The 26,039-nt window shown below is 34.4% G+C and overlaps 1 protein-coding gene across 19 annotated transcripts in view; it reads right to left on the bottom strand.

Moving 5' to 3' along the window:
• Nucleotides 1–26,039, bottom strand: part of ROBO2 (roundabout guidance receptor 2) — a 1,749,879-nt gene that overhangs the window by 82,955 nt on the left and 1,640,885 nt on the right. For all 19 annotated transcript variants that reach the window (XM_040484189.1, XM_040484188.1, XM_040484194.1 and 16 more), the window contains 6 exons: nucleotides 22,304–22,509; nucleotides 17,855–17,936; nucleotides 17,243–17,405; nucleotides 15,446–15,612; nucleotides 11,018–11,139; nucleotides 2,490–2,721 (listed from right to left, as the gene is read on the bottom strand). In XM_040484189.1, the coding sequence (XP_040340123.1) occupies nucleotides 2,490–2,721; nucleotides 11,018–11,139; nucleotides 15,446–15,612; nucleotides 17,243–17,405; nucleotides 17,855–17,936; nucleotides 22,304–22,509 (972 nt within the window). The remainder of the gene's footprint in view (nucleotides 1–2,489; nucleotides 2,722–11,017; nucleotides 11,140–15,445; nucleotides 15,613–17,242; nucleotides 17,406–17,854; nucleotides 17,937–22,303; nucleotides 22,510–26,039) is intronic.

Raw genomic sequence — 26,039 nt, 5'->3', positions numbered from 1 at the left:
ACATTCTAATGAGTGTTTTCTGTATGCCCAGCGCTGAGCTAAGTGTCATATTTAATTATCACACTAACCTCAAGAAGTAAAAACAACTCTTATCTCAGTTTTACAGAAAAGGAAAGAAGAGAGTACTGTCTAAGAAGAGAGCTGTCTAAGTCAAACACCAAGGCAGAATTTGAACCCAGGGATGTCCGGCTATAGAACTTTGGTTCTTTGACTCCAATAGGCTCTCTTTCTGGAAAAAAACAAAACAAAACAAAACACCCCTTTCAAAAGTATTCTGAGAGGATGCATTCCTCAAATTGTCATCAAATGTTTTCTCTGAATGGTGTCATTAATGACAGTCTTTTTGTTTTGTTTTATTTTGTGTTTAATAAATAAAATTAGAAACACAGCAATAAATTTCACCAATATAAGAAAATATACTTTTTTTCATATTGGGAAAAATAATTAACATATACATAGTCTCATAACGTAAGATTTAAAACTTATATAGATGGGCAAGACTTTCTGAAGTTATAAATGAAAACAGTTCATGTTGGGTCAGATGTGAAATGGATAGGTTTTAATTTCCTATACATCTCATTCTTTATGGTTTCTCCTATAACTAATTATAATCACACTGAGAAAAGATGAGTGAGAAAAAAATTTCTGATTTTAGACTGCAGCATCTGCTCTCCAGTCTATCTGAGAGCTGAAAAATACTGATTTACAGGAATTTTATCAATTTTCAGTAAATCTCTGAGTAGGAAAAACAAAATGAAATACCAGTTGAAACAAAAATCAAAGAATTTTGTGGCATTAAAGGATTTCTGTGTAAAAGGATCAATGCTTTCATAACTCTAGAGTTTAATCCTTTGAACATATATACAATTGAACGGTAAAAGATATTTTAAAAGCCTATTGATAAAGTCTCCCACGTTTAGTAAATTTGTCACTGAGGTATGACCATATTTGCATCAAGATATTGGATATACACAGACATGGTAGCACGATACCACTCTTTATTATTCCTCTATATGATAACATTGCTCCAACATAGGGCACAATGATATAAATCCAACCACGTGTTCACCAGTGTTGTGGTGCATTGAAAAATAACACTTTTGAAAACTGCTTTCTCATTTGCCTTGCTGCTTGCTTAGAGAGAACGTCATTCCCGCTCACCTAACAGGTCAGTTATTCCAGGGCTCAGCTTCTTTCTACAGATGTGGAAGAGCCCAAAACACTGCTTGCCATTCCCACATGCAACCCAGCTGAGTTCCCGTTTTTTACCTTCCGAAGGCCACATGCGTTGGAAATGAACGCATACCGAATGGTGCCAAATGTCTAGTCGAGAGGAAAAGTCTCCCTATGGTGAGATTCATTTGTGGAAGGAGGTAGGCTTCAACTATAGCATTCTGTATGAAATTTGCCCACGGCACTCAGGAGTACTACATATTTTCAATATAAAGTACATTTTAACGGTGGATGAAGATATTATTAATTTTTAGGAATTTTTTCTTTACATATCGTACAAGTAGGTTAATGGTATCTTTAAGATAAGTACTATGGCCCATGTCAGTGTATCACATTGTAAACCAATGTGAACATAACATTTTCACTGGGATGCTGATTAGAAGGTATGTATAACTTAACAGCTCTTTTGTCAAACATGAACATCTACATCAGCATAAGCAACCTACATACATTTTCTTAAGTTGTTCTCATACGGATTTATAAACAATGGCTTTTTTACAGAGCTGTGCACATAAAATTAGTAGAAAAGCAGAAAAGGAGGGGGTTATTGTACTTGGCATCCGACTTTTTTGTACTTTGATAGTACCATATATTATAAGCCTCTCGTTTAGTGAAGGGGACACTGGTAAATTACTGATTCAAAACCACGTTAATTTCACGTCCATCACAGATTGACTTTAAAGTATCTGTGTGCAAGACAATTTCTAAATGGGGGAGGGGGAGGGAAAGTCACTAATAAGAATGCTATTGCAAACATGCAAGTGGCCTTCTGAATGAGAAATTAGGAGTCAGACTGGCAGAGCCCACAGGGAAGGAGGCTTATAAAAAACAAAACAAAACAGAACATACAAACAAACAATACAAAAACAATGTAATGCTCTGGTACGTCAGAAAAAAAAGACAATGAATAACCTGTGTTCTTGAGTTTCCAGTAGCCTGTCACTTAATGAAGCCAAATGAGCTCAATCCATATTAAGAAAAATAATATGGGACAATATCATAATCAAATTCCATTGTACTGACAAACTTTGGAGTAAATGTTTACTGAAGAAAAATTCACATTACTTAAATGCCATTTTTAAAAATCTCTCAGAATCTATGTGATTCTCAGAAAAAGGAGAAAATGACACTTCCTGAATTCACTTTTTATATCCTCTCTTGATATTCTTCTAAGGTAGGTGATAAATTAGAACTTCAACAGAAATTGGCTTCGTTATGTTTTAAGTTTGCCTTTTGTTAGAAATCTGAAAACTGACCTTCTTCAGTAGTACGAACTATTTTAGATTCACTATCCATTCCTTGGAACTCATTAAAATATGGTCGAACTTTAATTTCGTAAGTCACCCCCTTTTTCAGGTTGACTAAGACAGCGCTTCTCTCGGTTGGGACTTTGGCATCTAAATTCTGCCATGCTGATGTAGCCTGCAGGCCTGAAGTCTGACGATACATCACTCGATAGCCTTGAATAAACTGGGGCTGGCGATCAACCTGAAAAACACAGCATAAAACCAAATGGAAACATTTTAGATATGACAATGAACCCATCCTCATTTCTCTTGTACCTATTTCAGTCTTCAACTCTCATCTGGGTGACACCACTGCTTGGTAATTTATCTTCCTGCTTCTTGTATCCAATTCCAGTTCTGAATTCACATGGCCCTCAAGTTATTATTCCCAAAATGAAGAGTGGAATAACTCTCTCTCCTGTTTAAACTACTCCATAGTATCTAAGATATCTACTTAGTTAATTCAAATTCCTTAAAGTAGCACAAAGGTCTGATAAAGCCCAGACCTGCTGATTTGTCTAGCTTCATTTCTCATCTGTCCATCCTCTTCCTATATTCAACAGTTCCCATTTTTATGAATGGATATGTAATGTGCTGCTTCTCAGGAATTTCCATTCTTATCTTTTGTCCATTCACTAACGTCTTTACTCACTCAAAACCTTTCTTGAACTCCTACTAATCAAGTTACTGGTCAAACTACATTTATAACTAATACACATTAAAAAATGCTGTGAATGAGATGGACAAGGAGCTAGGAAAACCTGGAGTAGAGAAGAAGTTGACAGAATCAGGAAGGTGAGAAAGCATTTCCCTGAAAAAGAGCAAGTGCTGGGATCTGCAAGGAAAGTAGGATCAATTATTCCTGAGGAAGAAGTGTAGAAACAGCATGTATAAAATTTCTATGGTGGGCTGCCTGGGTGGCTCAGTAGGTTTAGCATCCAACTCTTCATTTGAGGTCAGGATATGACTCCAGGGGCGCGGGTTCGAGCACTGCATCAGACTCCATGCTAAGTGTGGTGCCTGCCTAAGATTTTCTCTCTCTCTCTCTCTCTCTCTCTCTCTCTCTCTCTCTTTTCTCTCTCCCTCCCTCTGCCTGCTCATGCACATGCTCTCTCTCTTTCTCTCTAAAACAACAAGCAAACAAACATTCCTATGGCTGGAGGAAGTATATGAGAAGACTGGGAATTGTGAAGCTAGAGCATCTGTTTTAAAGGAATATAAAGGGGCATCTGATTGGCTCAGTCAGTTGAGTGACTGACTCTCAATTTAGGCTCAGGTCATGATCTCACAGTTTGTGGGATCGAGCCCTGCATAGAGCTCTGTGCTGACAAATGTGGAATCTTGATTGATCCCCTCTCTTTCTCTCTGCCCCTCTTCTGTTTTCATTCCCTCTCCCTCTCTCTCAAAATAAATAAACTTTAAAAAGGCATATGAAAAACTCCTACCCACTAGCAAATTATTAAATGAAAGACTTTAATTAATTTACCAGTTTCTAGCTCCTTGAATAGACCCACTATTGGCACAATTTGATAACTTTCTTGATCCTTTCATTCACTTAAAAGTACAGCGAATAAGCAGCTGTTTTGAATGAAAATCTGAAATTTTGACTCTGAAAACTCATACCAAATAAAATTTGAAGAAGCTCTATTGTTCACTCATAATAATTACATGAACACTGAATACATAAAAAATGGAACCTACAAATAAAACATGTTCTCCTTATACATTTATTAAACAATCTCTATTGGAGTTTCACCATTGTTTCATTTTCAGGGAGAAGAGGATTTTTAGCTTTTTAAATATTTTTAATGACATTTTTTGTAAGAATTGCTTGATTTAAAAATAACTATCACAGCACCTTCTTCAATTAATTTTCCATAGATTATAGTTTAATAGCCATATGCTAAGAAGCCTTTAACTTGACATATTTCACTGTCAAATAAAGTATAAAACTTAATGGAGAAGAGATGGAAAGACCTCATTTCAGGAAAAGTTGAGAGAGAAGAAATAGAGAAGATGAGGAAGAAAATGGTTATTTCAACTTTTTAAAAACTTCATCCAACTATTAACACATGAATAAAAGGTATTCCTTTATGTATTAACATCTAACATTTATTTTTTATTTGCTGCATTTAACAATTATCTTTAAGTGAAAGCAGAAAATGTTAAAACACAGAACCTCAATCAAAATATAGTGGAACAAAGGGGCATTTTTCTATATTTAGAACGTCCAAGCTAGAGAATCCATGAAGCCGGTGGGCTGAACATATGTGTTTCTATGTCTAGCTAAGTCTTAACAACTTCCTTCATCCACCTCCATCTAACCCTCAAAGACTCTCTGGAATTAGTCCTATACTCATATGAGATTATGTCAAGAAAAGTTATCCCAGCTCTGATGCCAAAGCTCATGATTTTTGAATCTTTATCCATGCTTGGTGTTTGTACCAACAGGCATAATTTTTGAAGCGCAGAAGTTGTTCTGACACTACAAACAAGGCAACTCAAAAGCAAAAGTTAAATTGATGAGAGCCAAAGAGAGATGTCTTTAATCAAAACTGTCAATGTTCAAAAATTCCTTGCAGCATATGTTAAAACAACATTAAGCTGGCATTTTATAAACTTCTCTGCATTCGCTTTAAGTGAATTTATATACTGAAAGAAAGACATAACTCACAATAATAGCTTGTTAATACTGAAAGAAGCAAGCTGTGTTTTTAGGAAGAACATTAAGCAGCTGTTTCCAGATGAAGAGAGTGTGTAAATCAGGGTAAATTGGTTTTATCCATGTTTGGTTTTCATTAATTAAGTGTTTTAGGGACTTTATGAAGCTAATGTTTACTACACAGCATCGCCTTGCTCACTTCAGTGTACATTGCGTTTAACCAGTATATTCTCATGGCCTGCTTAATAACTGAATAGTTTAACTTGGTTTTGTGCAGTTGCAATATTCTTTTCAGAAGAAAATTTGTTGTTACAGGTGGAAGCAGAAATGAAGATGCTGAACATTGCCTTTAAAAAACTAGGTGGGATTTGTATTGGATATGTGTTCTGTACCACTGACTTTTAGAGCACATTTTGACAGGTGGTCATTTTCAAGTTAAACCATATGCTTGTCACTGATTTTATTAAAATTCTGTTTATAAGAAGGAAGATTTTCTTTAGAGTTGATGATAATCAGAGTCCGGCCACAAAACCATGGGTTTACAGAATTTTAAAAATTTGTATTTTCTGAAACAGGAATAAAAAAGTGTGTCTTCAGGAAAAAGTCAAAGGATGAAGCAAGTTTCCATCTTCCAAGGAAGGTCGCAAATGAGCTACAGTTCAGCCTTTTAAATTTTCTAAGCCTCAGTTTTCTTTTCTTTTTTTTTAGAGATAACTATTGTTTTATTTATTTATTTTTTTATATAACTTATTGTCAAGTTAGCTAACATACAGTGCATATAGTGTGCTCTTGGCTTTGGGAGTAGATTCCCGTGATTCATCACTTACATACAACACCCAGTTGAGCCTCAGTTTTCTTAATTTGCTCAAATAATATTCATATTACATGGGTCCAGATACAATTAAATGGCTATTATAAGTTAAAGAATTTTGTAAGTTGTAGGGATGCACAATGACAGAGCACCCTTGTTAAGTTAGGGATATGGTAAAGACAAAAAAAGGTCCATATGTGACCCTCAAATCAGCATGCCATAAATGTTTAAGTGAGATGCTTACCACCATCTTTTCAATTAAAAAAAATCCATCTCAATTGAAAATTCAAAGTGAATTTTCTTTCGTGAGCTAAGCCTGCTAAGTGGCTGATCTGGATTAAGCTGAGATCTGAAATTCTAGTTTGCCAATGCACACTTTCAATTTCAGTAGCTGTGATGTTTAAAGGGCAAAGGATCTGTGGTTCTTTTTGTCCTTGAACAAAAACAAGACAGACACACACACACACACACACACACACACACACACACACGAATAACTGTTTATGCAATAAGAGATTTATTGCTATTTTCTTTGTGAAACATTCATTTTCTCACAATTTTTGCCTACCCTCATTATAAGAGCAGTCATCTTTAGAAAGCACCCATTACTAACTACTGTTACTTCAAGATTAGCCTTGGTAAACCACGTCAGCTGGCCTCCAAATCTAAATACATGTGTTGGGGGATATATTTCTCTTCTCTAATATCACATCTGTAATTCAGATACTAACTGTAATAATTTATTTATTTATTTATTTTTATTTATTTATTTTTTAACATGAAATTTATTGTCAAATTGGTTTCCATACAACACCCAGTGCTCATCCCAACAGGTGCCCTCCTCAATGCCCATCCCCCGGCGGCCCGGGCGGGCGCCCCCCATCAACCCTGAGGGGAGTCGCAGTTTTTAAGAGTCTCTTATGGTTTGGCTCTCTCCCTTTCCAATTTTTTCCCCCTTCCCCTCCCCCATGGTCTTCTGTTAAGTTTCTCAGGATCCACGCAGTGTAATAATTTAAAGAACGTATACATTTAGCAGTTGAAAATATGACATGGAAGTAAAACATTTGGCTATAATTTCTTTAGCAACTGACCCCTCCCCCATTCTGACTTTATTTCACTAAAGTTACCTCTCAGATACACACTTACCTCATGTGTAACTACTGATTCGTGGGGAACAATACCCTGTGATATAACTGAACACTTTCTTTTTTAAAACAAAAATAAAAATGTATTTAAACAACTGATCTGATCATTCAACAGACAGTAATTGAAAGGGCATTCTGTAATAGATGCTCTGCATCATTTCACAAAAGTGAAAAACATGGACTCCAGACTCACAGAAGCCAAACTCATGAGAGAGAAAGATATGCAAACTAATAATGACAAGCTTCGTGGGACACAGAGATGAATATGACAAGGTTCCTCTCCTGGAAGAACTCCCAGACTACAGACCTGCAATTTTGATCTAATCTGATTTATTCTTTTAAACTCAGTGACTTTTAAAGTGATTAACTTCATAAACATAATGACTTTGATTCTTACTCAAATAATTTCCACATTTAGAAGCAGCTTAAAAGAAGTCCTTTCAAAACTCCCCACAGAGCTGAGACTTTCTCAATTGAGATTGAAGAAAAATCTGCTTTAAAAATACAACTATTTGCTTGGCTTTCTAGTTTTATATTTGGCCAAAGTTACAGAGAGATGGAAGAGGCATGTCAGATACTACCCTTCCTGTGCCACTGGAAAAATGATGAGGTCATTATGTTCCTTCCATGGGAGTAGAAGAAAAGAAATCATTATACACAGAAAACAGGATAAGTCTATGCAAAATAATGTTAAAAATGGAATCAGAAACAATGTAGTCTTAAATAATTATTATATACTTAGTTTTATTGTTGTTGAAGTGTTATCCACTTTTGTACTCATAGGCCAAAATTTTGATCATGTGATCTGGCTTAAGAAGTAACAAAATGTCCCCATCTAGGACCTAATGCCAAATCAATTCCACCATTAAAAGGTAGGCCTTCTGAATATATACTTGTCTACCGTTTATCTTTAAAGTAAACACACACACACACACACACACACACACACACACACACACAAGTATATTTAAAGTAAATAAATTCTAATCCTATTTTTACAGGTGTGGGATATTGGGAATATTGTTCAACCTGAATACATTGGCTTCCTTTTATAAAGTTATAGAAGTACACTAGCCAGCCTTAAATGTTATTTTGGGTTTTCCTGTTCTAATATGATAATGTCTTCATATTTCCCCATATAGTTGAAAATAAGTGGTGATGCCTTTTCTGGTGCCTGAAGATAGAGTTAATCACTTCTTCTTTGATTGAAACCTCTCTATAGGGTACATATATGCCTGTTATGGCTCTTATCCCTGTCTATTGTCATTAAGAATTTCCATGTTTTTCTCAAGTAGATTTGTGTTTTTTTGATAGTTCTCCACCAGATCTAGTATAAAATTGGCCCACAAAAAATGTTTGTTGAGTTGGATTTGTTCAATGGATTTATTACTGAGGGGACACTGGAATAATTCTCTTTAATGTTACTTTATACTTCAAATATAATTAAGAACTGATGAAACATAACCAGTTTTCCTTTCTCAGCTCCCTTTTTGATGGAGTTGATAAACGGTTATTTCCCTAAAGAAACATGGACTCTAAAAGCGGATGGTGAAAATCCAATTTCTTCTTACTTAGTCATTCTTTTACTAAAAAGAGCAATAATAGTGACAAAATTATAGTCTCCCAGTTAATATCAAAATTAAAGTAAAAATTTTGTAAGTATCTGTAACTCAAATGTCCATTACTTATACAATACACAAGATCTATCACAGACATAGAGGGCTTAAAGAAGTTGTGGTCTTCTAACATCCTGATATATTATGGATTTTTAGAGGTTATAATAGAGAAATCTTAGATATAAATAAGACGTTGGCACTAACTATGTTATGCACAGGGAAGAACATTATCTGGCTCTTCTCAAAACACAGACACATACATAGATACAACCACATATACACAAATTTTAGTATTCTCTAATATGACTAATGTGGCTGTTTTTACGCTATTTGTTGTTTTTACTCTAGTGGCTACCAAGTGATCAAAAGATTTTGCATTTTATATAACAGTGGGTAGGTTGACATTTAACAATGATGGAATTGAATATTCCTAACTTATACTAACATATCAACTTGCTTCTTAAAATCCATTAGTTTCTTACTATATATGTCCAATTATTAAAATCATATTCATGTTTTGGTGCTGCTACTTGAGATTCGGCTAAAAGAATTTACAGATGATTTATTTAAATTCAGAAAGTAACTCGGTCAAATTAAAAATTTTTGTGCTTCAAATGACACCACTAAGAAAGTCAAAACCAACCCACAGAAAAAATATTTATGGACAAAAAACATTTACAAATAATATATCTGATAAGTGGTTTGTATCCAATATATAACAAGCACAAGTCTAAAATAAGGACAAACAGCCCAACTTAAAAATGAGCAAGGAATTTGAACAGACATTTCTGTAAAGAAGATATACAAATGTTCAAGCACATGAAAAGATGGAAAACATCATTAGTTATTAAAGAAATGCAAGTCAAAACCACAAAGATATTCCACTTACACCTATTAGAATGGTTATAATAAAATAGAAGATAACAAGTGTTGAGAAGTTGTGAGAGAAATTGGTGAGCATGTGGAAGAAACGAACTTTCAAGCATTGCTGGTGAAAACAAAATGGTACAACCACTTGTGAAAACATTTTGGCAGTTGATCCAAATGTTACAGAGTTATCATTTTACTCATCAATTCCTAGGTAGATACCAAGAGAAATTAAAACACATGAGAGAAATGAAAACATATGTCAACATGTACTCAAATGTTTATGGCCCCCTCATTCATAGTAGCCCCCAATGGAAACAACTGAAAGGTGCATCAGGCGATGAATAAACAGAGTATTTGATGTATCTGTGTGATGGAAAGGAACAAAGTACTGATACATATATTACAACATGTTTGAACCTGGAAAACCTGACACTGAGTGAAAGAAGCAGGACACAAAAGACTACACATTGCCTGATTTCATTCATATGAGAGGAACAGGCACGTCTACAGAGGCAGAGAGTAGATTGGTGCTTGCAAAGGGCTAAAGCAGGGGGAATGGAGGAGGCACTCCCAATGAACACAGAGTTCTTTCTATTTTCAGATGATGAAATGTCCTAAAGTCAGATTTTGAGGATGATTGCACAATTCTGTAAATAGAGTGAAAACAGAGCTGCACACCCTAACTCTGATAGGTTAATTATATCTCAGTAAAGCTTTTATTTATTTTTTTTTTAACGTTTATTTATTTTTGAGACAGGGAGAGAGCATGAACAGGGGAGGGTCAGAGAAAGAGGGAGACACAGAATCTGAAACAGGCTCCAGGCTCTGAGCTGTCAGCACAGAGCCTGACGCGGGGCTCGAACTTACGGACCGCGAGATCATGACCTGAGCCGAAGTCGGACGCTTAACCGACTGAGCTACCCAGGTGCCCCTCTCAGTAAAGCTTTTAAAAAATAAGATGAGGGGCGCCTGGGTGGCGCAGTCGGTTAAGCGTCCGACTTCAGCCAGGTCACGATCTCGCGGTCTGTGAGTTCGAGCCCCGCGTCGGGCTTTGGGCTGATGGCTCAGAGCCTGGAGCCTGTTTCCGATTCTGTGTCTCCCTCTCTCTCTGCCCCTCCCCCGTTCATGCTCTGTCTCTCTCTGTCGCAAAAATAAATAAATGTTGAAAAAAAAATTAAAAAAAAAAAATAAGATGAAACACATCATAGTTCTATTGCAAACTATCTTACTCTTCCATTCTATTGAATATTTTTCTTTTTTGCCATTGATTCCACCTTGATTTAAATGATGAGGGCTTCTATTACTATTTGTGTGTTGATTCTTATTTTCCTTGTTTGATTTGTTTTCTCAAAGGAATAAAAGAAAGTGCCATTAATACTGCCTTTGAAACTTACCGTCCACGTGACTTGAACAGTGGTGGGAGTCAACACAACTGGAGTATGGAGACGGACAATGACATCTCCCAGTTCTTTCTGTACTTGTCTATGGTCCACTCCTTGTGCTGGTGGGCTGATATCTACAGAGATAACCATTCCCAATAGTTACAAATTCATCGTAGAATTCCAATTTGTATTGTATAAGACAATATTATAGGTCATTAGGTCAATAATTGCAGAGGAAAAAATTGAAACCTTTATTGACAAACAACACGACAACAACAACATTAGAGCATATTTATATACATACCACCCAGGGGCTAGGACATAATTTGAGAGATGATATTTATCTTTCCTAAAACAATACTAATAAAAGTGCTCATAATCTCTTACTCCCTTCAAATACATTGTTGTGGAAGATCTATTATTTGCTTATTAAGGAATAAAGTATATGCCATATGACTTCTTTAGGAACATGAGTTTTCTATAGACGCTGGCATATGGAAAGACTTTCCTGAGTAGTTAACGGAGCAATATCTGAAAACTGCTGTTAAGGAATTTGTTTAATCCCTTGTCCCAATTGGAAGACTGTGTGTTCTTACTCCTTGAACTATTCTAGACTGGAAGCATGGAAATAACATAATCAGGGGAAACTGAGAAGTGAATTATGTCACCAATGGTTAACAAAGTGAGTGAAAGAAGGGAAAATGCCCCTCACCCTCCAAATTCACAAAAATATTTTGACTGAAAAAAGTAGAATACTGATAAACTGTTCTAGAGTAATAAACTTTGAGCAGGACTTCAATATCTGACAAATAAAAAAGGAATTCAGCTGTTTTTTGGAAGTGATAAGAGAGAGGAGAGGGAAAAATCACTGCAATATTTAGAATGATATACTCTCAGCCATATATTGTTTGGCCCTGTATCCATCATTCATATAATACTACTCTATCGTTCCATACAATGGTTTATATCCTATGTGCCATTAAGAAAAAAACTAAGATAAGTTACATTCAATTCATCGAATTGATATCACAGACTAAATTTCACACATACTCAAATCAACTGCTTTAACTGGTGCACAGCAATATTAAGTTGAATTGTTTTTTCTCCAACTATTTTCTTTTTTTTTTCTTTTTTTTTTTCCAACTCTCTTTCAAGGAAGGAGTCTAATTTGAAATAATTCATTTTTAATCCTGTTTTCTCCTATTTTCTCAGGCCACAATACAACACTCTTGCAAAAATATTTTAAGTGCATATCTCAGTCATAACTTAAATTGGGTACACTAACTTAAATTGGGACATCAATAGTGAAGGGGGTGAGGGTTATAGGCAAAATGGGTGACGGGGAGTGGGAGGTACAGGCTTTAGTTATTAAACGAGTAAGTCATGGAATAAAAGCTATAGCATAGGGCACATAACCACCAGAAAACAAATTGGTGGTTGCCAGATGGGAGGGGGATATGGATGAAATAGGTGAAGGGGAATGAGTACACATATTTTGATGAGCGATGAGTAATGTATAGAATTATTGAATCATAATATTGTATACGTAAAACTAATATAACACTGAATGCTAATTATGTTCAAATTTTAAAATAAATTAATATATATTTTTAAGCCACAGAATAGGGAACATAGTCAATGATGTTATGATAGTGCTGTATGGTGACAGATGGGTAGCTACTCTCGTGGTGAGCATAGCATAATAAAGAGATGATGGCTCACTATGTCGTACACCTGAAACTAATGTAACATTGTGTGTCAACTATACTCAAAAAAATTCAAAAAAGAAAATAAAATTCTCAGGGATCTTAGTATGACTTGGAAGAATGCATTAATTTTGCATTAGCATTTGGTATATAATTAAAGTGTTGCCTTTATTAGTATTTGGAATTTATATTAATAATTTACAAACTTGATTATAATTAAAACAGGATTAAAATATCTTAGAACTCTTCTGTTGTTTTCCAACCCTCTGTACCAATCTGAGTAAAGCACAAACTTATCTCATGACTCAGGATATATATTTGCTGCTATTATCTGGAATATGTAAATGTAAATAATAAAAAAAAATGAGTGAAAAAACCAGGACATTAATATTTGGGAACTACACTTTGATGATTTTCTCCCCAGTTCCAGTGTTTTTCATCCTTAACATAAATAGCATAACTAGTTTTACTTCATTTAGGAAAAAAAAATATTAATAATATTATATGAATAATATTGACCTTTGCTGTCATATCTATGGTATCCTGAGATATTGATAAGACAAGTATTTGCTGCCTTTCTAAAATAAAAGATTTCTAAGTTCTATGGTACTTAGTATCTTTAAGTATATTTAAAAGCATCTTTAGTATCTTTAAGAACGATGTGAATATCTTTAATATTTTAAAAATAAGAGCTCACACAGCAAAGTATTCTTTGAAAAGAAGTGCTTTGCTGAATGCAAAGCTGCTAAAAGTATGATGTCAAAAAATGATCCTGCCATTCAGACACAAAACATGAGTTTTCCTATTAAATATCTGTTAAGAGAACATAAGTCTTTTGCTCTATGTAGTCTCTCAACTGGAACAAGCCAGATCACAAACAACTTTTCATTAATCTTTTGTGACCTTTTCACCAAGAAGTTATTTTATGAGTCAAGATTTAGTGTCTGGCAGTTATGGAATGATCAAGAAGGTCTGCCGGATATAATCACAGCAAGAGTCTCCCCCATCCTGTTATCTTCCACCTTTCACTGCAACTGCACACAAAAACTGACTCTTTCTCTCAACACTAGTAAAAATGACCTTGTTACTGTCATTTCTTGAGTGAAAACCATATATGTCTTCAAGTTCAATAATTTAATTTACTCATTAAATCCAGACACACTAAAGGAGACTGGATCTAAGGAAGGTGAAATATAACCAGTTTCAGATCTTCAAATTCCTTGTTGTACTTTTTCTTTCTCTAGAGACAGGTTCTTTACCTACAGGCCCTTTATCATCATGGAAAATTAATCACATTCCTGCTTAGAGAACAATAGCAAAGTGGCATTCCCTCCTCCCTTGACTGTCATCATGTCAGCAACGTTACAAAATCACGTGGTGACTTTATTTCACTTGATTTCTTGGCGCCCTTCTCTGTTATAATAGCACGCTAGTTACTATCACTGAACTACATTGTAATTATAATAATATTTTTATGGCTGTATGGTGCTTTTCATTGCATAAAAATACTACTTTGAATTATATCCTGTTCAAAGCCTTTTACAAATAAGAAATAATTAACCCTTTCTCAAGAACCCTGTGGGAGGCAGGTTGTAACAAATAATAAAGCCATAGTGTCTGCTTTATTATTTCCAGCTACTACTAGTAGGAAGGGAAATTGTAATGCAACATCCTGTATTAACCCCTAGACTTCATGAAATCTTAATTTGAAAAGACAGGGTAATAAAGATTAGAAGAAAAACTTCAGTTTTGAGATTATAATATGCTGGGTGGTTTTTTTTTTTTTTTGAGTTTTTATTTAAATCCAATTAGTTAACATACAATGTATATTAGTTTCTGGTGTACCGTATAGTGATTCAACACTTCCTATACAACACCTGGTGCTCATCACAGCAGGTGCATTCCTATATCCCCATCAGCTCGTTTACCCATCCCCCGACCTAGCTTCCCTTCGGTATCCATCAGGTTATTCTCTATAGTGAATCTGTTTCTTGGTTGGCCTCCCTCTCTCTTTTTTCTTTCCTTTGCTTGTTTGTTTTGTTTTGTTCTTTAGATATTTTTTTTATTAGCCAAAAGAATCACATACCTCACAAAGAAAACTTGATTTACTCCTTTCTGAAACAAATTGCTCCTTTAACCATCTGATAAAAGACACTATAGGGATGCTTGTCAAACTTGACCAAACATCACCTGGAGAGCACCTTACCACAGACTGCGGGGCTGCACCCCCAGAGCTTCTGAACTGCGGATCCAGAGTCTGCCTTTCTAACATGGTCCTAGGTGATGCAGATACTGCTTCTGTAGGAACTACACCTGGAGACTCTCTGCACTAAAAACAGAATTCTTGAACACTACGAGTAATGATGATATCCCTATCTGGGCATTGTATCCATTAAAGATCAGTTTTTGCTATTGCAAAATTAGTTTCGAAGGCGGCACGTTTCCTCCCTTTGAAATATGGTAAAGCCCTAACTTAGGTGATTTACTCTTCCTATGTATATGGACCCAATTATTTTGTTTATCTTTTACTAAACAGACCCTGACAATTCCCAGAAGAGGACGCACTCACCAAGGTGAACACCAAGTTCCTTTCTCCTTCCCTGGATCAGGTCTAATGAATCATTGTAATAAGTGATCAGACACACGTATCTTTCCTCACACAATCCCTTTGTTCTCAAAGGTCTGCTTAATGCCTCCTTCCAGAACCAGTCATGTTTACAGCTATTGAAATTACCTTGTGTGCGCACAGGATCTGACATCGGGCTCGGGTCGCTCAGACCTTGGGGGTTGATTGCTCTGACCATGAATAAATAGATCGTGTTGGGCCGCAGGCCTCTCACTGTAAAGAGGGTGGTCTTCACATGGTTTGCCACTGTCTGCCAGCTGTTGCTCACGGATTGGCTGAAACATGAATAGGACTTTCATTTAAAGAACTGTCTTAAAGGTATCGGAAATGGAGTTGGGCATCAATGACAAAAGTTAATGGCTGAAAATTAAACACACACACGCACAACACTTGAAGTGTTAAGCCCAATAAATGAAACATTTGGATGATTTCTGTTTATTCAACAACAAAGCCGAGCCCACCTAACGGAAGTGCCATGCACAACAAAATTAAACTCAGCCCAGGAGATGTGACAGCACTTTGCTAATGCACAGCAGCCCACTAAATGAATACCTGTAAAAGGAACAGAGGCCAAGATCACAACATCAAGTTTATACAATAAATATGGTCCTCGTAAATGTATATATATATATACCTTGAAAAGAATTAACCTGTAGAAAGAATAAATGGACTACAGAGTAAATTATGCCAATACATTTTCCTGTTACAAGGTGTGTTTTCTTTTGCATCAATTCCACATGCAATATTATAATAGAGCCTTCTAAAACTACATATCTGTAAAAGAAGAAAGGAAGCACGTAAGGAATATTTTCCCTTGGTCACATTTTTAATAAAATTGTACATTACATAGTACTGTGATTTCTCATCTTCAAATGGTGAAATACCTCTGAAAATATGTGTGGAAACCCCTTAGCAGCCACTTACAGATGGGATGCCCATTTAGAAAACTTTGTTTAGAGACAAATGCTGTTTTTGTTCATAACGAGAAGAAAATTGTGATTTTTCAGGGCCGACCATTTACTTTTCAGCAGTTCTTATATATTAAAGCATGAAAATTATAGAAAAATAGTATTTTGAAAGTTGGACATGACATATTTATTGATCATTACCTTAAATAGATTAGGGAAGCCTAAAATGAAAGTAATGATTTGTCCTAATGCTTGAAAATGACAGTGGCTATCACTATCTTTATAAAGGCAAATCAAAGCACATTGAAACAATGCAAACTTCATTTTCTCATTTGTCTAAATATTTTATTAAATTTTCATGGTGATTTTATCATGACATTTGCTAATTTATAGTCTATATCCTTACGTTGATGAAATTATTTTTTCAAATAGCAATTGGGCATATCTTTGTTTTAGCAACCAGAAGTACATGGAATCAATTCTGTAGCTGTAGTTTTTCATTTTTAAGGCATATCCAATTAATGTATTAAAATATAGAGCATAAAAACAATGGAATGACTTTAAGTTCTGCTTTAATTATTAGGAAGCAAGTTTCCAGGGTTCCATGCCTCAATAAATATTGGAGGACTTAAAAATGTCTGTGCCCAATTGAATTACTTTCTGCCTAGTTCTCATGACAAAAATCTCATCTTAAATCTTTACAATGGTCAAGGTAAAGAAGGGATCTATATGATTATGTCATGAGCTAGATCCCCATAGGCTTAGGCACGGGTAATGCATAATTTAATCCTATAATCAACTTATAAATGAAAGAATAACAACAACAACAAAAACCTAGACTATATCCTTGAATAAAATCAGATATAAAAGATAAGTACTGAAAATGCACTGTTAAACATGTTCTTAAGATAAAACAGCAGGATAGCTCACATGAGATTTTAGGATATAGGAGCTAAAGCAAAAACCCATGGAGAAAAGAAAAGGAAGTGTCCCATACCTGAAAGCCTCAATGATATATGCACTTGCTGGAAAGGCTCCAGGGGTACCTGGTTGCCAGGACAAGGTGACACTGTTCTTAGTAACATCAGTGACCTGTGGTTTGGATGGTGGCCCTGGCAGGTCACTTAAATCATAATTTTTACTGATTGTTGCTCCAGAGTCTATAGAGGACAAACAGAAAATGCTTCGTTCCTGATTGCATATACTGACATAATACTTAAAAACAGGAAAAACAGTCTGTTAAAGAAATTGACCTAGACAATGAGCAGTTCATTTTCATGAATCAAAAGTAAATGAATATTTGCTTTTCCAACATGTTACCAAATGCTTACTTTCACATAAGCTCTAGAATTGCTTATTCTTCAGAGAGAGATAATAAATACACTTATCAAGGACAAAAAGCAAGAAAACCTCTCCCCTTAACTATATCAGATTGCATATATGCAATGTTTTGTGGAGGAATTGAAAAGTGGCATACGACTTAGTTTTTACATTCAATGAATTTAAAATCTGAATCTGAATTCTGAATCTTCAATTGTTATTTGGTAATGAGCTAATCACTAAAATGGACTCGAGTTTTCTTCTGTTAAGGTAATTCCCAAGGACTCACCAGTCACATCCAGCACAGCACTCCAGGAAGTCTCCCCACTTGAACTTGTAGCCACACAAGTATAAGTACCAGTATCAGAAATCTAGTGTGCAAGGAAGGGAGAGAATTCAACTCTTTCAATTAATTTGTATTTCGTCAATCTCAACAAGGTAATATTTAATTTCTTAAAATGTGGTGTGTTACTTAGCTGTCAAAATTATTCATTAGAATGAATAATAGGTACACATAAAATATTAAAATAAACTCATATAATATATTATTTTATTCATAAAAGGAATTCAATGATTTTTTATTATACTTCTACAATTAAATGTTATTTGTCTGGTAAACTCTCTTTGACCCTCTTGCCTCCATGGTAATGCCCTTATCTTTGTATAACTCCAATTTATAATGGGGCTTCGCTGTGTGAGAGTTACATGCGGGCAACTCAGGACAGAACTTTTCAGAACCTTATAAATATTCAGAGATGAGAAATGCAAAGCTGTCCTCTCTATCTCCAATACATTACATTTCAATGGAGAAAATGTACTCAGGAGTAAATATGCACTGAAATAACACGGGGCTGACTTTTCTTTTTTTTAAGACATGGAGAAAGTGAAGAAGGAAAACACACACACACACACACACACACACACACACACACACACCCTAAGCAACTAAATCTCTCCCCATATATTAGTATTCACTTATATTTAAGTTGGAGTAGTGTGACAGAGAATGAAATAAAGTTGTATCATTAAAAACCAAACAAACCATGTCTATGGAATCATTGCACTTCAGAGCTGAAAGGGACCATGCAAATAACTCATTCACAACTCTTTAAAGCATATTTAAAAATTGCCATTTCATCGGTCACTTAAACCGTTTTTGTTATTCATTTGAAGAGTGGCAAAAGATTTTTAAAGTAGTTGATAATACAATCAGTTTGATCACCAAACTGAATGAGGCAGGTCATCTGACATAAGATTAAAATTCTGTGATAAGGATGAGTCTAATTGTTGATGAAATCTGATAGTTCATGGAATATACCTGCTGGGTTCAAAATGTAAGTGTATTGGTGACTCAACCTTCCACAACTAAGTCTCAGGTAAATTATTAGTGCATGGATGTTACTGCTGTGCCACTGTTTTAATTGATTTTAAATGTCATTATGTATTGTAACTTGAGTTTCAAAGTGCTCATCATTCGAACGGCACATCATTCTTTGCCATGTTATCTTCATACAATTGTCTTCTATTATACAGCAGGATGATGGGGGATAGCCACTGCAGAAAGAGCCATTCTTTCAAATGTGGCTGTGCATGCATTATAGTCATTAGAAATCTCTCCATTTAAGAAGCATCACTCACAAACTAAATATAATGAGCCAAGGTTGGATTTTAATGCGATGTTCATTTGAATATGGTCTGTGAAAGAGTAAAGAATTTGCATTTTATTATAGCTGTTGAACTAAAATGTAGCACTTGTTATTATGTGCAAATGCTAAAATAAGTGTATGTAGGTAATGCTTCTTAACTACATCTCCTTGTCATTGTGTAGAGACACGGTCTGACATTAGCTGTGGTAGGTAGGTTTTAATGAGTATGGGAATATTCTACTTCTCGAAAGACACAGATTCGGTTACCAATTAGCTGGACTATGAGAATACAGTGTTCATCACGTTATTTTTCCCCCCTTGCATTAAGTACCAGAAAGAAGAAAGAAAGAAGAAAGAAAGAAAGAAAGAGAGAAAGAAAGGAAGGAAGGAAGAAAGAAACGGTGAGACACAAAGGAATATGACCTACAGAAACCCTCTCTTGACTATACGAATAAAGCACATTTTTAGCTCCCTTTAAAGACAGTCATTTTACAGAAAAAGAACAACATTTTCATACTGGAGGTTATCAAAAGCAATATCTGAAGCTGAAATATCATTGCTAAAAACTCACTCCTGCATTACCATCATCGCCACTACATTCATTTTTATTCCTTTAACTTTAAATATTTTCTTTTCAGGTACTTCATATCTCTTCTATCCTTCTCTCTTTATCTTTAACCAAGTGCTTTAAAAAAATTAATGTGCTGGCACACTCTATCACCTGCTTTTCTCCTCGTGTGGTTGGCTGTTGACAAGTCTCCAGGAGCTTGCATCCCAGAGAGACTGCTCAGAAGCCTGTCACAGGGCTCGAAGTTTGTTTGACATCATCAAGCACCTACCTTTAATTGCTTCTTTCAAACACTACTGGGGATCTTGACTATTCAAGCACACCCTTTAATTCAGCAGTACAGTGAAAATGCATTAACCTCCATGGCCCAAGACTGACTTTAGCCCAAAGAGAGAGGTTCAAGTGTTTACTCAAGGAGAGTTGGCATTAATTTTTTAATAACTCCCATTTGTTCAAAGAAGGTTAACAATTAATTTACTATCAATAAAAAGGCTAAAATCTGTACTAATTTACTTTTCTTTTAAGTTAATTTGACAGTATTTTTCTAGTTAAAGCGAAAATTAATGCTTATGTCTTAAAATGAAAATGAAAAAAAAACTATATATTAATGTTATTAACAAATACACAAATTAACAAAAGTTTGTGTGTGTATGTACATACTGCAAAAAGAGTTCTTCTTCCTTTTTTGTATATGTCTGTGTGATACACTGATAAATACCAAATTAAGAAGTGATTGTAAATATATCTGTATTTTAAGATAATAATCCATGTTGTAATTGTTTAAAAATACATGTTACAAAAAATATTTTATCTTCTTCTCCTAGTTTCTGAATGGGAAAATTCAGCATTGTTTTTCCCACTTTTTTTTTTTACCTTGGTTCTACTTAAACATTTTTTGTTTGTTTAACATTTATTCATTTTTGAAAGGCAGAGAGAGACAGAGCGCGGATGGGGAGGGGCAGAGAGTGAGGGAGACACAGAAACAGAAGCAGGCTCCAGGCTCCGAGCTATCAGCACAGAGCCCGACGTAGGGCTCGAACTCACGGACCGTGAGATCATGACATGAGCCAAAGTTGGCCACTTAACCAACTGAGCCACCCAGGCACCCCTCTTGGTTCTACTTAGATACCAGATTCTACTAATTGTTCATCCACCAAATAATTTTTAATTAATTTTTGTTCATGCACTATTATATCTTATTTCTGGTTCTCATTCACAATCTTTTGATTATTCTAGCATGTTCTTCTATTTTAGTGTAGTGATTGCCACATGGAGGGGAGGCTGTCTACATTTTGTTGAATGAAGTGAATATACTTGTAGAAGGTGGGTGGTCCCCATGATAACATCCAACTGGTATTCACATCTTGTATAATCAAGTCCTCACCATGAATGTGTGTGGGAACTGTTGACTTGCTTCTAGACAAAATAATACAGCAAGGGTGATAGTATGTCATATTTGTAATGCATAAGATGTCACATCTTATGTTACATAATATTATAATGCCTGTCTTGCTAGAAGGCTCTGTACTTTCTTGAGTTTCAGGAAGCAAGTAGTCATGATGGGAATATCAGTATGGCAAGGAACTAAAGGCAGCCTTCAGTAAACAGCAAATAAGAAGCTGAGGTAATCAGTATGGTTACCATAAGAACATAAGAACAGCCATAAGAAACTAAATGCTGTTAACAATCATGTTGCTCAGAGTGAACCCTATCCCCAGTCAATCTTCAGATGAGACCATAACCCTGATACCCGATTGTAACTTTGTGACACCTGGAAGTAGAAGACCCAGTTAAGTCATGCCCAGACTGCTAACCCCACAGAAACTATGAGAGTAACTCTATGTTCCTTTAAGCCTTTAAATGTTTGCTAATATTGTTAAATAGCAGTAGACAGCTAATACAATATTCAGAAATAGGCATTTGAGTTGCTTCTGAAGTACGTTTAATATGTTCAGTTGGCAGGAATGGTCATTCTCTAGCACATCATCTTCTGTTAAAAGAACAACAATGACTTGTCCTTGCCCACAGGTTTAAATGTATACTCCAGAGCAACTTAACCAAAAATGTAAGATTTTCCACCCACTAGCCAAAGCTGCCTTTTATGTACTCAATCTTACCTCTAGTTTTTTCCACATAATAGTTTGGCCAAGCCAACTTATCCACAATTCCTTGAAAGCTTCCTTTACTCAAGAGAGTAAATCAGAAGCATTTGACACTTTCCAATTATAAATATCCTATTACTATCATTAACTTCATGTGTTTAAGATTTTTAGCTTTATCATTTGGGTAAGTGTGAGCTGGGATAGAATAAAAAGTTTCTAGGTCTGTTATGAACTTATCACCAACATAAGGACTTTCCTTCTAATTTCAATTCATCATTTGTAAAATAAGATATAACATGGCCTACCACAAAAGGTAGAGCAACTGTACTAGTCTGTGAGATTTTAAGTTCACAAAGCAATTTTTCCCTAGGGTGATACTTATGCGGAAATGAAGATCCAAATACAAGTCAAACATTACTTACCCGTAAATTCTTAATCTGCAATGTTCCTTGTTCTTGTATAGTTGCTCTTGGATCTCTACCCAGAAAAGTAAATCCCTCCTTTAACCAGCTAATTACAGGAAGAGGGTCACCAGTTGCTTTACATTTCAGTAACGCTGTACCATCTACTGCTAGTGTTTGGTTGGCCGGGCCTTGTAGAATTATGGGTGGAGGTCTATCTGTCAAAACTAAAGGATACGAATATTTTCAGGATATTTTAACTTCTAAGAAGTTATATTATACGATTAGATGTGAATTACACACATATTATAATTTATTCAGCATATTCTTTATCCATTATGTATTTATCGTCTATATATACTATACATACATTATACTTACTGAGGACATACTATTATTTGTAACTAACTCTGAATTACCTACAGTAGATGACAATGAAATAAATTCTGACATTTTATTATTGTTGAAAGTCTTAATCATATTGAAATTAAAATTAAAATATAGAGAGTTCATGGCAGTTATTCATAAAATGTCCATTTTGTCTCTTATAGGCATATTTAAGAAAGTCTGTGGAATGTCATATGGGTATAAACAATTTTTACTTTTGCTTTTATTATAAATATATGCATAATACATAATATCACCCTTCAAAGCACCTTGCTGTATTTATATAGATTATGATATTTTGGTTGATGTTAAGTTACTAGGTATAAACACTATTTCCAAGACTATGACACTGGGAGTTAGAGTACAGTAATCCAATTCGGATGACATGATTTTACTATTCCTTAGAATTAAGCAAAGAAATCTATTTGTACTATATTTACGGTATGAAAAAATAGCGTTTTCATTTCAAATAAGTGTTTACTTATATATCAATTTCTATGTTCATCTGGGTAAAATTTATACAATATCATAAACTTCTAGTTCAGTGTTTTTTAAAAAATATTTTGTAGCAGTATTTGCAGTGCCTTTGGAAGTATTTCATAATGATTTAGGAAGTATATAAGAATGTATAGTATGATTTAAATGGGTGATACAAATAGGGAGTCAATTGGATGCAAACTTTCATCCAGAACTTATTAGAACACTACATAATAAAGCTGACATGTCCATCCATGTCCAAGTGAGGCTTTCTTAAGAGAAAGTTCTGTATTCAGCATAGAGTTTGGTTAGCTACCCAAAATATTTATGTATGTTTCTATTACATTTATGATATAATTACCAAAAATCTTTATATCATATATAAACACGAACTTCCACAGAAAGGAAAAAAAAAGAATGGTGGATTTTAATGATTTGATGACTGCTAAGCAACTATGAGGAGAAAGTGGCTTTGAAGAAGGTAATCTTGTGTTAAATGTACGTAATCAAAATATCATTTTGCTCATTAATACTCTAATATTCTTAGTCCACAGCTTTCATGAATAAAAGTTTATATGATTAGCTATTTCCCAATCCATATGCATCATATTTACTATTAGAATTCATGGTTTGGGGGGAAAAACATTAAATTAACCAGCACTTTTATAGCCTACCATGAGAAAGCCAACCAATTTTAATTTAAAATAGAAGTTATGAAATAGATCCACTGCATGTCAAAATACAGTGGATTTTCAATCACACTAACACTACTACCTCAAAATATATATTACAATGTGTGCTTAGGTCTGTGTGTGTATGTGTGTGTGTATGTAAATAAATATATATTTGTAAATGTACACATATACATAAATATATATGTATGTAACAACCTTATAAAAACCTAAGAAAACAATAAAAATTTGTTTGTATATTATTTGTAAAGAAAAATTAGAACCAGTTATTTCCTGATTTTCTTGATCAAATTCTTCATTTTAAAAATATATAAAATAATCTTCAGATAGTGTGAAAATACGATATACACCAATACTGACTCATCTAGCAGTAACTGCACAAACTGATATTCAAACTGAATATTCATGGAAATTACTTGCTTTATGGGTCATAAATAGAAGGCCAATTCACAAAATATTATAAATGATTTCTAAATTTAATGAGAAAAATGGGTTTGCATTACCAGGGTAGAATCTATTTATTCAATTTTAAATATTCCTACTCCTTTGTTTCAATTTAAATATCTCTACAGAATTCAGGTAACTTCTTATGGCCTGTTTTTATTTTTATATCCCTGAAATCATTAGATACAGCCAAGGACATCTAATTAGTTTCTTTCTTTTTTATTGCTCAAATGAGTAGCTCAAAGTCTTTTTAATGAATTTGATCAATAAAGTAATTGAAAATCTCCTGGCCAGAAGGAATTTTCAGTTTCAAAGATGTTATGCGTGAGAGATGACCACAGGTTTCCATGACACTGAGGTGAAAGGTTAAATGAACATTTAGGGTTTCCAGTGATCTGTGAACAACTCCACGGTTTTCTCTATGCATTATAAATCCTCAATAAACCATTCATATAAGATCATGGTGTGACATTTATTGTCAATATAATATATAAATACATTTCTTCTTTCCAGTCCCTTTAGATTCTATTGGCTCTACTCAGAATTCTCATTACAATTTTCTCATTCTCTGAGATACAGAGCAAAAGAAAAGAAGAAATGAACAGTGCCAATGAATTAATGAGAAGGTCTTCTAAAAGGATATTTTGAAATTCAAGTATATTGAAGCATCTTCATTCAATCTATAATCAGTAAAATTATCACTCAACAGAACATTTCATCACCATTAGCAATCTCATCTTATATGAACACTTGAGTTAAAAATACTTCCCAGAAAGGAGTTTAAGTGCAAAAATGTAGCAACAGAAACATCTCTATGGATGTTTTGCTTGTTTCTCTGAACACAACATACGTTTTTATTCTACACTGGAATTTCAATTGACTCTAAATTGCCCTGGGTCACACCCTCCAAAAAATGTTCCAAATGAAAATGATAGCTCATGTACCATTAAATTGTTAACCAATCTGAAAAATTCAAAACTATGAATAGAAGCAAAGTCATCAGCCAATGTGGCAAGTTAATATTAAGAAACAGTTATTTATAATAATAGTGTCTGTGTGTGTGTGTATGTGTTTATGTCTTGAAGTTAGAATTTTTTTTACTGTCAAAATCAATAACTCTATAACCTTCATTCAATGTTTTTGCAAAAAGATCTTCACTTTGTGATTGCTTACTTAAGTAAAAATCAATGTAGGAATTAATATTCAAGCCAGTTATAACAAAATGTTCACAGTCATTCCAGTCATCAGGTTTAAACTTGTTTATCACTCTTTTACTTTGAACCTCAGAAACAAAGCTAGAATAACTACTGTTCCATGAGATTATGTCATCAACCAACACCAGGAAAATAAAAGTCTTCCTTTTCATTGCATCGGACATGATTCGGAATATCTGTCCTATCAATCGGCTCTTCTAATTCATCAATTTTGCTTTCTAAAATATGGTTTGCCTTTTACATAACAATTTCTTTATTTAGAAATGTTTTAGAGTCTGTCCTTTGTAAAATAATATAAGCAGCTAGATTAACGTGGAGGTCTTCAGGATTATGTTTGGAATATCTTTTATATATATCATATATATCATTATATATATCATATATATCATATATATCACATATATCATATAATATGATATATATCACATATATATATCACATATATATCATATTATACGATATATATATCACATATACAGTATATTTGATATATATATCATATATATATAAAACAACTTGGGCTATGGCCAGAATATCTTGTTT

This window comes from Herpailurus yagouaroundi, unplaced genomic scaffold, assembly GCF_014898765.1.
Source record: "Herpailurus yagouaroundi ecotype Mexico unplaced genomic scaffold, PumYag 162, whole genome shotgun sequence".
NCBI lineage: Eukaryota > Metazoa > Chordata > Mammalia > Carnivora > Felidae > Herpailurus > Herpailurus yagouaroundi.
Note: the sequence above shows the minus strand (reverse complement) of the source record. Positions and strands in the feature narration are given on the sequence as shown.